Source organism: Gadus chalcogrammus, chromosome 20 (genome assembly GCF_026213295.1).
Source record: "Gadus chalcogrammus isolate NIFS_2021 chromosome 20, NIFS_Gcha_1.0, whole genome shotgun sequence".
In the NCBI taxonomy this organism is placed as follows: Eukaryota; Metazoa; Chordata; class Actinopteri; order Gadiformes; family Gadidae; genus Gadus; species Gadus chalcogrammus.
In genome coordinates this window covers 4,327,780-4,341,874 of record NC_079431.1, presented here as the reverse complement: position 1 = coordinate 4,341,874, position 14,095 = coordinate 4,327,780, and the positions used below count along the sequence as shown (strand labels likewise).

Below are 14,095 nucleotides of genomic sequence, written 5' to 3'. Positions count from 1 at the left end.
CTCTCTCTCTCTCTCTCTCTCTCTCTCTCTCTCTCTCTCTCTCTCTCTCTCTCTCTCTCTCTCTCCCCCCCTCTTTCTCTCACTCTCTCTCTTTCTCTCCCCCTCTCTCTCTCTCTTTCTCTCCCTCTCTCTCTCTCTTTCTCTCCCCCTCTCTCTCCCCCTCTCTCTCTCTCTCTCTCTCTCTCTCTTTCTCTCCCCCTCTCTCTCTCTCTCTCTCTTTCTCTCCCCCTCTCTCTCCCCCTCTCTCTCTCACCCCAGGTGTGTGTTGAGGGCAGCGGGAGAGGGCGGGGAGGCGACCAGCGTGGAGGACTCCCTCTGCGACCAGGAGGAGGTCCCGGCAGCGGCCAGGGTCTGCGTGCTGCCCTGTCCCGGGGACTGCGTGGTCGCACCCTGGGGAGCCTGGAGCCACTGCCCCCCGGTAACCACGACAACCCCCCTACAGCGAACAGTCCAGCATCCATAGGGATCTAATACATTTAACACGACTAACAATAAGTACATTTGTCAGAGGAAGGAGAAACAATACATCGCTGACAGTACAATTAGGATGTTCATAAAGCACCAACGATCGTTAGGTTAACCCATTCCCCGTACACAACAAAGACAGCATAACAGGATAAGACGCTACACGATGCTAAGTACTATTACTAAGTGCCAGGACGTACAACATACAATTAGTGCGTACATTAAGTGCCAGGACGTACAATAGATAATAATGTGGCATACAGGTTCTGAACGTGGAGGGTCGTCACTGGTCCGTATTGTAAAGCCTCACACTTTTGTGTGCTGCTCAGGTTTACATGCATGCATTTTGTTTCCCTGCATCATACACTGAAACCCTTCCTGCAATGCAAGAATGCAAGCCCTACACTGCCTTGGAAAGAATATCCCCCTTATGAATAGGCAGGCAGCTACCGAACCAGTATCTACATATCTCTGAGTCGCTGCCTTTTAAAAATGTAGAAGACAAGAGCAGAATTTCAGAGAAGAGAAATCTGAAAATATCTCTATGATTTATACATATAATAACTATAATAATCTCAAACCCCTCAGAGTCCGACTGCAAGGAAAATAATTTCAAAGAATATCAAATATTCCCTTGGCCAGGAAAAAGGAGGAGCCTGTGACAGAGGAAAGCAGGTGGGGTTGGAGGGTTTTCGGTGGGTTGATACCATCCTGATAGACATACTGACACTTTCTACTCACGCTTCAGCTCTGAGGGGTTGTAGCGGTGCCCGGCTCCAAGCCCTTTCGTCGCCCTCTGAGCGATTCCACGATGTACCGCCGCATGCCTCCCTTTGACTGCACCAGCTTTTTTGCAAATCTCATTTAGCCTTGCTCCATTTTCCCCCTGGCCTAAGATAACCGGGGGCCGGGTTTAATGCCCTCCCTCCGGTCGCCGCCGTGGCTTCCCTCTCCTCGGCTCAGCGTGGCGTGGCATCTGTCGCTCGCACCTCGTCGGGAGGCGTGGGGGGGTCATGTTGAACATGGTACCCATCCTCAGCCAACGATTACAGGTCATTAGAGGAGAAAATTGGACACACGGAGACACCCGGGCGAGAGAGTGTGCTGAGGTGAAGGCTGAGGAGAGGGAGGGAGGAGAGGGAGAAAGAGAGAGGGAGGGAGGGAAAGAGGGAGGGAGGGAGAGGGAGGGAGGGAGAGAGAGAGAGAGAGAGAGAGAGAGAGAGAGAGAGAGAGGGAGAGGGAGAGAGGGGGAGACAGAGAGGGGGAGACAGAGAGGGAGACAGAGAAATTGTGTTATATCGTATTTTAGATTTAATTCTAGATGCGTTTTCAGACAATTTTACCAAATGTATTATTTCCTTCGTCTTATTTTCTTGTTTACATTTATGTTGTATCTTATTTTACTTGTGTGATTTGGCAATGTAAATGTTTGTTGAACAAAGCCGTCTGAAGGAGAGAGAGAGAGAGAGAGAGAGAGAGGGAGGGAGAGAGGGAGGGAGAGAGGAGACGAGACGCTGCTGCCGGAGCTTGAGAGTCAGTGAGAGCGAGAGGTAGAACGCAAGGTCACAAATCCAGTGCGTTGCCCCGGGCGCACGCATGACGAACGCCGTGGCTCGATGGGGAGGAAGAGAGTAGAGCCGGGTGGCTCACCATGCCGTCTCTCTCTGTGCTATGATGCACTTCAACCTCGCTCACTCTCACTGCTACTGCTGCTGGTAATACTGCTACTGTTACTACTATTAGTACTACTGCTACTACAAAAACCTATACTACTACTACTTCCACTACTACTACAACATTTTTCTACTATTGACTATGACCACTGCTACTATAACTCCTAATATTACTACAACTTCTACTATTAATACTGGAGTAGTATAGTACTACTACTACTACTATACTACTACTCCACTAGTATAGTAGTAGTAGTATACTACTCCACTATCACCCACAGGGTGATGTGCAGTGAATCATTTGTTCTTATACTGCTGCTGCTACAACTATTGATGTTCCCTGTACTGCTACTTCGACTGGTACCGATCCTTTTGTTTCCTACACTACTGCGACTGCTGTTGCTGGTGTCTACTGCTACTTTTGATGTTACCAATACTATTGTTTCCTACACTACTACTACGACTGCTGTTGCTGTTATATACTGCTACTTTTACTGGAACCAATACTTTGTTTCCGACACTACTACTGCGTCTGCTGTTGCTGTTGTCTGCTGCTACTTTTACTGGTACCCATACTTTGTTTCCTGAACTACTACTGCGATTCCTGCTGTTGTTCTGCAAATGCCAACGGTTCTGTCTTACTGCTGCTGCGACGTGTCTCACTGCTTCCGCGGCCGCCCAGTGCCTCTGTTTTGCGGATGATGAAAGGTTGTTTACCTCGGTGGTTTGATAAAAGCAAGCGAATTTTCAAAGGCACAATTTGAAAAGATGAGTCCAATGCTTCGTTACACCTGTCGTTTCAATGCCTCCGCTCTGATCGGACACGGAGGATCAGAACAATGGCTCTGACGGCCGCACTCGACACTTGAATGCAAACTCTGTTGTTTGGATTTTCACTTTCCCCCCACAAAAATAAATCCCTGAAACGGAGATGGATGCAAGGGAATCTTTTGCCGTTGGAAATGGGCATGTAGCAGTAGGGCCCGGCCCTGGCATGCATCGTGAGGAGGGCGCAGAGCAGGCCAAGCGCTCTATGTATGCCTTACTTAAGACAGCCCGGACGTATATGAACCCGTCCAGCGGCATCGGACGACAACCACAACGATACGTCGGATAACCGACTTGTTCTCAGCCGGATTCGATCTAGGACAGTCCAGCCCGGAGGGTTAATGTGTCTTGCTGTGATCGGAAGACGAGAGTCGCATTGGCCGACAAGTGTTACGTGAAATCAATTTTGATAAGAAGCTTGGAAGAATCAAATCGTACCTCTGGAGAAGAAAGGAATGGAAAGGAAAAGGAAAAGAAATGTCCCAAGTGTCACTAACTGAAAACCGGTTTGGGATGAGAGGCGGAGTAGGCGGCGAATAGGAATTAGTCATAGATGCCTGATTTGTTTTTAATTCCAGTTGTTCAACGTGCACGACTTGTTCAAAAGCTATTTCACTGACTGAACGCGCAAACAATTGCAGCCTTTTGTTTTCTCTCACTGTGAAACTCACACATCTATTCACGTCCCCCACCAAGTATCTATGGGGGTGTTACCCATTTACCGTGCAATGCACACCATGCAAGGATCACTGCTGCATGGGAAATCCCTCTACACCCCCCCCCCCCCTCTCTCTCTAATGGTTAGGTTTCCTTTGGTTGGGTTAAGAATATATAATATGTCTTCCCCCCCCCCCAAAAAATTCCCTCATTTGGATCCTGTACACAGCTGCAGAACAGAGCTCCTGTTTTTTCTGGTGGCACACATATTTTTCTAGTGGCACACATGTTTGTGTACACGTGTGTGTGTACGTGCGTGTGTGTGTTTGTAGATGTGTGTGTGTGTGTGTGTGTGTGTGTGTGTGTGTGTGTGTGTGTGTGTGTGTGTGTGTGTGTGTGTGTGACGATGTGACTGTAGTGTCTGTGTGTTTCCGTGTGTGTGTTTCCTCAGCGCCCTCCTCTCTGTGAAGCGGGCTACAGTCAGAGTTGTACCGAGGGGAGGGACTAGCCAACAGAACCACAGAGAAAACACGGATACGGCTACCGACATAAAAACATGTAGACCGACACCGCGTTGTTGTGAACCTTCTTACGGTGTGTAATTAACGCTTTGGCAGGGAGAAACGGCGTGGAAGCACAACAAACACACTCTGATGGCTCGGAGGCCCACCGGCTCTGGGTCGATGTCCTTTTAGGCCACTGTGTCTTTGTGGACGTCCTCAGATGTACACAGCAAGGTTTTTTTGGTGGGCTCTTTTGGATTTGTTATTTATATATACCGTCCTCTGACGCTGCTGCTGCTTTGAGTGACAGAGATTGGTCTCCCACAGTGACAACCATAAGAAAGGAAAACATGGCACTCGCTGCGCCCTGCAAGTGTGTGTGTGTGTGTGTGTGTGTGTGTGTGTGTGTGTACTTGTGTGTGTTTGTGCGTGCGCGTATCTGTGTGTGTTTCTCAATGTGTACCACAGAGTGAATAACTTGCTCGACTGCATTTTGCTGACGTAAAAGTTGTGGTGCTGTATGTGTGTGTGTGTGTGTGTGTGTGTGTGTGTGTGTGTGTGTGTGTGTGTGTGTGTGTGTGTGTGTGTGTGTGTGTGTGTGTGTGTGTGTGTGTGTGTGTTTGGCGCAAAAGGATGTGTTGGCAGCCTCCAGGCTAGTCCATTTCCAATTAGTCCATTCGGAGAACAGCCACTTGTCACATTAGAACGTGACAGCATCACGAATTAGCTTAGCTTTTAGCGTCAAGATGTTCGAGAGAGAGAGAGAGAGAGAGATCGAGAGAGAGAGATCGAGAGAGAGAGATCGAGAGAGAGAGAGAGAGAGAGAGAGAGAGAGAGAGAGAGAGAGGGGTACAATGATAGAGACAGAGAGAGAGACAGTGAAAGAGAGACAGAGAGAAGGAGAGAACCAGAGCTTCACTACCCCAACAGGCCCCCGTCCAGGCAGAATTCCCCCCCACCCCCCCCTTCTCATTTGCTCGCGTAAGGTGCCGCACGTCGCCTGAACAGATTCAATATTTACGCGGTCCTGCGGGAACGCCGCCGGCGCTCACACACACTGAGGTCTGTAGAGCGCCGCTCGCCTGTCCCTGGGTACCGGGTAGGCAGCAACACCAGGCCCCTACCCCCCCCCTGCCTCCCAGCATGCCTCTGGGTGGGATCATCACGCTCAGTTCAGGGTTCAGTTGATCCGGCGTTCCCGTAAATTCAGGATCAGCTTCTGGAAAGCCACGGGAAAAACAAACACGGAGACGGAATGGCAGGGAGGGAAAACTATGTGTTGCTATGGTGATGTCCTATTGTTTACACAGAATGGAATGGAGTGGTAACACTTTATAATAAGGTGCCATAATAAATAGCAAACTAGTCATTACCTAACCCTTTGCTAATATTTGTAATTGTTACTAAAATACCTATTTGGCAGTTAATAGTTTTTTCATCATTAATTAAATATTAGTTGTTCGCATAACCCTAACCCAACCCTAACACACAACCCTAACCCTAACACACAGCCCTAACCCTAACCATATCACAATTAACAAATATTAACAAAGGGTTAGGTAATGACTAGTTTGCTATTTATTGTGGCACCTTATTATAAAGTGTTACCAATGTAGTTTATTAAATGTGTTATTTTGTGACTATTATTCTATGTTATCGTTCTAGTAATCGTTTTTTCCTCTTGTGATTGAGCTGCTCCGGTTAAAGTTCTGTCGCGAAAAACAAAAAAGTTGTAAAAGTTGTAATTATTTCTAATGTTAAATTACTGTTGCCAGTGATTTCTGTCGGCCTCATTTAACTGTCATCCACCACAATGCCGTCTACTGTCTGTCTGAATCCATGCGAACGCAGCTTTAATCGTGTTTGTGTCTGCTGTGGGGAATTAATTCCATCCCACAATGGTTGGACTGCATCCCACCGTGGGGAACGTGCTCCCGTGAATCATATCTTTAGCTTGTCTTTGATTCACAAATGAGTCTATTCCCGCTCTCTCTCTCATGTTAGCTTTTTCTGAATACTAACTAAGTGTGATGTTTAATACAACCCACAACAGGAGTGTTCCAACAGATCTCGACCTAACTCTACCAGATCTCTACCTAACTCCCTGGCTTTAGGCGTTTCATCACCTGGTCAGAGTCTGCAGGCCTGACATTACAACCACCAATAATACCCTGACCTGTCAGAGAGCCTCCTCTTAATAACTCTCTCTCTATCGCTGACCAAATCCTGTAGAATCCACTTCATCCCTTCCTGTGTTCAGCCTCACTCTCATAACCGAGTTTCACTTTGGAACATGATATAAATAACAGGGGCATAAATACCACATCCCAGTTGTTTTACATCAAAGAAAGCTGTGTTCAACGAAAATATCTATATATTCATGAACACATAAAACAATAAAGCACTGAGCAGATTTATTTAGAGATCTGAGTTTGTATCATTAACGTCAGCTGGAAATATATAGAGACACTGATTGTTTGATTTCATTTGCGGTATCTATGAATTTACGGTTTTTAAGCTGCACAGTCAATAGCTGGACACCATAACTGGTTAGGGTTAGGGTTACCCAATCAAAAAGGAAGCTACTTCAGAAACATCTTTTGGTTTTTGGTTCTCCTTTCATAAGGTGTGTAAATAAAAATGCAACCAAAGAAACAACCTCTCCCACCTGCTTTTCCTCCATGCTAGGGTCTGATGCAACCATTGTGGTCTGTTTGTAGTCCTGTGACCAGGGCGCGGCGAACCGGACCAGAAGCAGACAAGTCCTGAGACTCCCGGCCTCCGCTGCCTCGCTGTGCCCAGAGCTGGTCCAGTCTGAGCCCTGCCTCACCAACACCACCTGCTTCCTGTACCAGTACAGAGCCACAGGTAGCACGCATGCACCTGGGCGTGTGTGTGTGTGTGTGTGTGTGTGTGTGTGTGTGTGTGTGTGTGTGTGTGTGTGTGTGTGTGTGTGTGTGTGTGTGTGTGTGTGTGTGTGTGTGTATTATATATAGGCTGGGTATTGCCCCTGAGAATCGATTCGATCACGATTTACAAAGCCCCGATTTGATTCACTTTTCCTTTTTCGATTCAATATCGATTTGCTCATCGATATTTCAGTCACAATACATAATTTGCTTTGATATGAAAGACGAGCCTTTTTTCCTCATGCTGTATATTCTACAAAGAACCCTCCCACCTGGTGCATTATTATTTATCCACGCTTTAAATCCCCTAGCTGTATTTAATAATGTGTCAGCGAACCGCATTCACACACCCGAGTCTGCCTCAACTTGTGTGTGGACACACTCGGGGGAGTTGACACGACTGGTTGGCTGTAGATCTGCCACGATGTCACCAGGATTGTCGCGGCAATGTCGGTGTTACATAAAATGTTCACACTTTTTTCTTCTCAAACCCTTTCGAGTCAACATCAATCATCGTGAGCCCTGTTACCTCTGGGCCAGCAGGTCTATACAAGCTGGAGGCAGCAGGACAGACAGACCTAACAGCCATGGTTTCCACACAAACAACCAATAAACCCAGAATCTCCTCTCCCTAAAAGAACATGGCAGCAAGGCCGGGCAAAGAAAACAAAACAGAATCAGGGTTCTTAAATGGCCCTGGTTGGGGCCCAGCGGTGGACCACATTGAGATTCCGCAGTGGGACTGTAAACAAGCCGCACTTAAAGGAACGTCCCTGGGACATCGATGGACTGAGCCGGCCACATTTCCTCCTTTACCGGGCGGGGGGGCAATGGCCGCGTTAAGTCAGTCGGACAGGCCCCTGAATCACCCGGCGGGTGCTCGCCCTTTCACACATGGCGTCTGCGTTATTAGTTGACCAATAAATAACGCTGGGAGAATCGGAGGTTAGATTTACCCACGGTCAATTTAAATCAAACGTCTTTCAGAGAGAAGTTATTATTTGTGGGGGTATAGATCCATAGAATTAACTGAAAGACGTTGTGTCTGTGCTCGTGTGTGTTTGTTTGTGTGTGTGCGTGTGAACGTGTGTGTGTGTGCGTGCGTGTGCCCTTGTGTGTGTGTGTCCTGCAGGCTGGAGCACCTGCCAGCTGAGTGGCCACGCCGTGTGTGGGCGGGGCTTCCGCACGCGCCTGCTGGACTGTCTCCGCAGCGACGGGAAGCTGTTCGAGGCCGGCGTGTGCCAACAGGTGAGTCCTCCTCCCCGCCGGCCAGTAGCGTCCGTGAGGTTCTGGCAGCCATTTCGGAGACAACCTCTACAGACTCTTAGTAACCTTCCAACGTCTCCCTTTAATTATGCTTTTTGCTTTTCATGAAAATAGTGTGTCTGGGGGATATGTGTGTTTGTGGGTGTGTCTGTGTGTGTCTGCGTGTTGGGATGTGTGTGTGTGTGTGTGTGTGTGTGTGTGTGTGTGTGTGTGTGTGTGTGTGTGTGTGTGTGTGTGTGTGTGTGTGTGTGTGTGTGTGTGTGTGTGTGTGTGTGCGTGTTAGAATGCGAGTGGGCAGGCATGCTTTTAGGAGTATCCTTTTAATATGTAAATGTGGCCTTGCTTTCGTTATTTTTCCCCTGATTGCCCTGATTCCTTTAAGCCATCCTATCGCATGCTGCGCCTTTACTTTGAAACAGCTCGGCCTCCCAAACGAGTGGAAGCTGTCCGAGAGCTGCGAGGTTTCCTGCCCCGTCAGCTGCCTCCTCTCCGATTGGTCGCCCTGGACGGAATGTTCGCACAGCTGCGGCAACGAAGGTGAGCCCCCAATGGAGCCCCCAACGACCAGCGAGGACGCTGTTGGGGAAACAGCCCCCCCACCTGTGGCTAGCGGGTCCTTCGACATCAACAACGTCAGCCCGCTGCCTCATTACCCCGTCAGTGTCAGACCCGCGCGGGCAGCTGCCAAACTGTGCGTGGAATACATTCAAAAGCACTGGAATATTAATGGCGGTAATCTCGCGCTTTATTATACGAAACCAAGCGGCGGTTTCTCGTCGGCGGAGCGAGCGACGGCCGTCCGCGCCACGCCATTAGCATGCTGATCGCCGCACGCCCTTCAATTAACAGGGGCACCGTGTTTGCGCCCCACCGTCAATATTTGAAGCACAACAGGGCCAGATTTTTATGAAGACCTTTATAAAGACGTCATTAACTATTCAATGAGCCCCTCTGAAATATTTATTCCGCTACAGCGGCGAATGTGCAGACCTCAATTAGTGAGGAGGGCCGTGCAGGCGTCGGCAGTGGCGGGGGCGTGGCCACGGTGGGGTGGGAGGGGGGGGGGGGGGGGGGGCCAGGAGGGGTGGGGCACTGAAGGGGTTAACCTATTTGTATATCGTCGGTGCGGTGCCTCCAGCCGCAGCGACGGCGGTCTCTCGAGGAGGCGCTCTTGTTATTCCAGCTCGTTAGGAGCGCTTGACTTTAGCCGCTCAAGTTCATCCCTGCTAATTGTCCTCTTCATCTGCGCCGTGTCACATGCCACTCACGGCCGGCGCTCGCCTTGTGCTCGTAAGACACACACCGCGCTTTTCTTGTGTCCCTCCTGTCAATCTCCCTCTCTCTCTTCTCTCTCTCGTTCTCTCTTCCCTCTCTCTCTCTCTCTTTAGCTGCTCTGTCTCTCGCTCTCCTACTCTCTCTCGCTCTCTCTGCCCTTCTCTCCCCCTCTCTGTTTCTCGCTCTCTCTTTCTTCGCTCTCTCTCGTTCTATCTTCCCCCTCTCTCTCGCTCTCGCTCTCGCTCTCTCTCTCTCTCTCGCTCTCGCTCTCGCTCTCGCTCTCGCTCTCGCTCTCTCTCTCTCTCTCTCTCTCTCCCGCTTTCTCTCACACGCATCCTTCCCCCCTTTCTCTGCATATTACATCTCTCTCTCTCCTCGAATCTATCAATCTCTCTTTATCTCTCTCTCTTGCTCTCTCTTGTCGCACTCGTCCCTGCAGTAAGCAGCTGTCTGTCAGCTCTGGTGAGGGATTCGTGGGGATGTGTGTGTGTGTGTGTGTGTGTGTGTGTGTGTGTGTGTGTGTGTGTGTGTGTGTGTGTGTGTGTGTGTGTGTGTGTGTGTGTGTGTGTGTGTGTGTGTGTGTGTTTCAGCCAGCGTTGATATGTTGTTTTGTCTGGTCGCCATGGGAGCATTCCTCTTATGATTTCATTGTCAGTCTTTTTTTCCTCTTTTGTTTTATCTTTCTGGAATGGCGGAATCATCTTTTTTTGTTCCTCTATCCTCCAGGCACCAGTGAATACAAACAGTCACTGACTCATTCTTTCACTCACTATGCTGATTCTCTGACTGCCTTTATGACCGACCGACCGACCGTGTGTCTGACTGACTGACAGACTGACTCGCTGTTCTCCGTCTGACTGCATGACTGACTGGTGTGTTTGCTTGTTTGAACACCCAGAACCACTTTGTTAATAAGCGCTTCAAGTGCTGGACCTCTGGGAGGGTTTACGTTTTATAACCCAAAATAAAATCCAATCTAATCACCCTGACTCCCAAACTCACTCACTGACTGAATGACTATCTGGCAGACGGACTCGCTGACTTACCAATAGGGGAGTGCTTACTTACACCACGATACAGCATTTTGTGCTGGACAAAAATAAGGACCACTTGTACAAAGGTATCTGCGAATGAACTCAATGTGGTTGCCCTGATATAGATATCTTCACTGGCCCTTACATTCATTCCTCTTAATCATGTGCGAACCCTACAGCAGACTGCAATGCTTACAAAGCAGAACAGAAAGGGAGAAAAAACACTTTCCCAGGTGGAAACCAACTGCTTATTTATTTTTGGCACAATTTCTTGACTGTTAAATAAGTTGTTTGTTTGGTTATTTCGATGTATTCGCCAGACGGAGCATTGCTGTAGATTATTGCTTTGTGCTGTGTTGTATTGTATTACGTGGTGCTGCATTATATAATGTTATAATACTACATTTTGTTGCGTTGTATTTTACTGTGGTACCTGGTTTTATATTGTATGACATGCTGTTATATTGTCTTGTATTTTATTACATGGCTTTATATTGAATTACCTTGTGTTAAATTGTGTTACATTACATTGTGTTGTGTTGCATTACATTGTTTAAGACATTGATATATTGAATATGTGACAGTGTTTTATGTGTGTGACAGTGTGTTATGTGTGTGACAGTGTGTTATGTGTGTGACAGTGTGTTGTGTGACAGTGTGTTATGTATTACAGTGTGTAATGTGACAGTGTGTTGTTATGTTACAGTGTGTTATGTGACAGTGTGTTGTGTCATGTAGCAGTGTGTTGTGTGACAGTGTGTTGTTTGACAGTGTGTTGTGTTATGTTACAGTGTGTTGTGCGACAGTGTGTTGTGTGACAGTGTGTTGTGTGACAGTGTGTTGTGTGACAGTGTGTTGTGTGACAGTGTGTTGGGTTATGTTAGTGTGTTGTGTGACAGTGTGTTGGGTTATGTTAGTGTGTTGTGTGACAGTGTGTTGGGTTATGTTAGTGTGTTGTGTTATGTTACAGTGGGTTGTGTGACAGTGTGTTGTGTGACAATGTGTTGTGTGACAGTGTGTTGGTTATGTTAGTGTGTTGTGTGACAGTGTGTTGTGTTACAGTGTGTTGTGTGACAGTGTGTTGTGTGACAGTGTGATGTGTTATGTGACAGTGTGTTGTGTGACGGTGTTGTTATGATACAGTTTGTTGTGTTATGTTACAGTGTGTTGTGTGACAGTGTGTTGTGTTACAGTGTGTTATGTGACAGTGTGTTTTGTTACAGTGTGTTGTGTCACAGTGTTACAGTGTGTTGTGTTGTGCTGTCCCAGGTCAGACCACGCGCTCCAGGAGGGTCCTCCATCCGGCTGAGGAGGAGGGGCGTCCGTGTCCGGGCCAGCTCCTCCAGACCAGGTCCTGTCCCATCAGGCCGTGCTACTCCTGGCTGCTCAGCCCCTGGTCCCAGTGCACCGTGGAGGTAGGTCTGGGTCCTGGTCCCAGTGCACTGTGGAGGTAGGTCTGGGTCCTGGTCCCAGTGCACCGTGGAGGTAGGTCTGGGTCCTGGTCCCAGTGCACCGTGGAGGTAGGTCTGGGTCCTGGTCCCAGTGCACCGTGGAGGTAGGTCTGGGTCCTGGTCCCATGCAGCTATGAGTGGCTGTATTGTTACTCAAATCCGTTTTAAGTGGAACGGGCCCGCCTCTGTATGAGACCATTTCGATTTTAGACCGCTCCCGGGTCATTTCTGACCAATCAGAGCATCACATCCCTGATTGGTTCAAAGCATTCATCTAACTTGTCAATCACAGGTGTGTGAAATAAAATATTATCAATGGTGCAGAGAAGTGTGGAGGGAGGAGGCAGAGAGGGGAGGGAAGTTGTTTGGTTTCAAAGTCTCAATATTTCACGCTAGTTTCTGTCCTCTCTCTTTAAGTCTCATTTGGGCTGTCGGTCATTTAAAATGACCGACAGCCCCTTCGATGCATATTTAGTCTCACTCTTGGGACAAGTCGCTTCTTACACATTTCCTCAATCCCTTTGCTACCATTTATTTTTCTTTACTTTACTTACGTTTTATATCATGTATTCCCGTAGTGGTGAGGCAACAGTCTCAAAACACAGTCGTGGTTTTAACATGCAGAAGGCGCGCGCGTGTCTTCAGCCCTTCCAAATGAGCCGTGCTGCTCGACACAGAGACCCATCCCTTTTTAAAAAACAAAAATATAAGAAAGCAAGAAAATATATGAGCGAAGGAAAACAAAGAGACGCGGAGCGTTAATAGAAGCACACACTGGCAAAGGCAGACGACGCGACCGGCGCCACCAAAGGCTGCTTCCCTCTTGATGTAGCCGGCTCTGTACTGGATCCAGGCTGAATAGACGCCTTAATTGAATGTCTTCCAGTTCCCTTCCCCCCCCCCCCCCCCCCCCCCCCCGGAGTCCTCCCAGCCCCACCAAGCCCCCCCCCCCGCCCCCCCCAGCCCCCTCGTACGAGCAGATTAACAAAGGAAACAGGCACCAATGTGCGGCTGATCACTTCGGGGTTTACTAATTGTGAACGTCACATGTGAGCGTGCGTTTTTCCCTTTGATCAACTTTAATGGCGAGCAGATAAAAGCGCGCTGTTAGCCTGCGGGCTATTCCCCTGCTAAAGATGGCCGCCGCATCTTCCCCGTCAGAAGACATTGGAGGAGAGGAGTAGCATGTGTCAGTGGTCCGGATCCACCATCAGCCTTTAAGCATCCCTTAATATTGATGGTCGAAGATCTTTTGGGTTTGATTCGGATACGTGTTTGTGTGTGTGTGTGTGTGTGTGTGTGTGTGTGTGTGTGTGTGTGTGTGTGTGTGTGTGTGTGTGTGTGTGTGTGTGTGTGTGTGTGTGTGTGTGTGTGTGTGCGTGTGCTCGAGTGTGTGTGTGTGTGTGTGTGGTGTTGGTGTGTGGGTTTGTGGTGTATGTGTGTGTCTGTGAGTGTGTGTGTGTGTGTATGCCCACATTCATGCGTTGTACATCCTTGCATACATGTGTGTGTGTGTGCGCATGCACACACACACACACACACACATGTATTCACACACCTGTTGTACCTGTGTGTGAGTTTCTTCTCGGAGCGCCTTGTGTGTGCGTGAGGGTTGATGTGGCGCGCGTTGTGCCCCCCAGGGAGCGGACTGCGGCGAGGGGATGAGGAGGCGGAGCCTGTCGTGCGTGGTGCAGTGGGCCACCGGCTCCTCCACCCTCTCCACCCAGCCGGTGGCCGACCGTCTGTGTGGAGACAGGGTGCAGCGCCACAGCCAGCAGGAGATGGAGCTGCCTTGCTTCGTGCCCTGCCCAGGTAACCAATCGCCAGCCTCCCCATACCTAGCCCCTCCCTCCATGCCACGGCCGCCACAGACTCTGCCATTTAAGAACTTGAATAGCTCTATTTGTATAGTACCTTTTACAAAGCAAGGGTTGTACAGAACAATTGAATAAAACCAGAGAATAAAATACAGAATGAATAAGAGACATTAAACACATATACTAAAAACAGTACTTCTTCTTAAAATAATAAGAC

At 48.7% G+C, this 14,095-nt stretch overlaps 1 protein-coding gene across 1 annotated transcript in view; it reads left to right on the top strand.

Moving 5' to 3' along the window:
- thsd7ba (thrombospondin, type I, domain containing 7Ba) overlaps positions 1-14,095 on the top strand; it is a 115,565-nt gene that overhangs the window by 92,440 nt on the left and 9,030 nt on the right. Inside the window, exons 17-22 of the mRNA XM_056580342.1 lie at positions 259-418; positions 6,847-6,994; positions 8,168-8,283; positions 8,721-8,838; positions 11,880-12,025; positions 13,702-13,873. Coding sequence (XP_056436317.1) covers positions 259-418; positions 6,847-6,994; positions 8,168-8,283; positions 8,721-8,838; positions 11,880-12,025; positions 13,702-13,873 — 860 coding nt within the window. The remainder of the gene's footprint in view (positions 1-258; positions 419-6,846; positions 6,995-8,167; positions 8,284-8,720; positions 8,839-11,879; positions 12,026-13,701; positions 13,874-14,095) is intronic.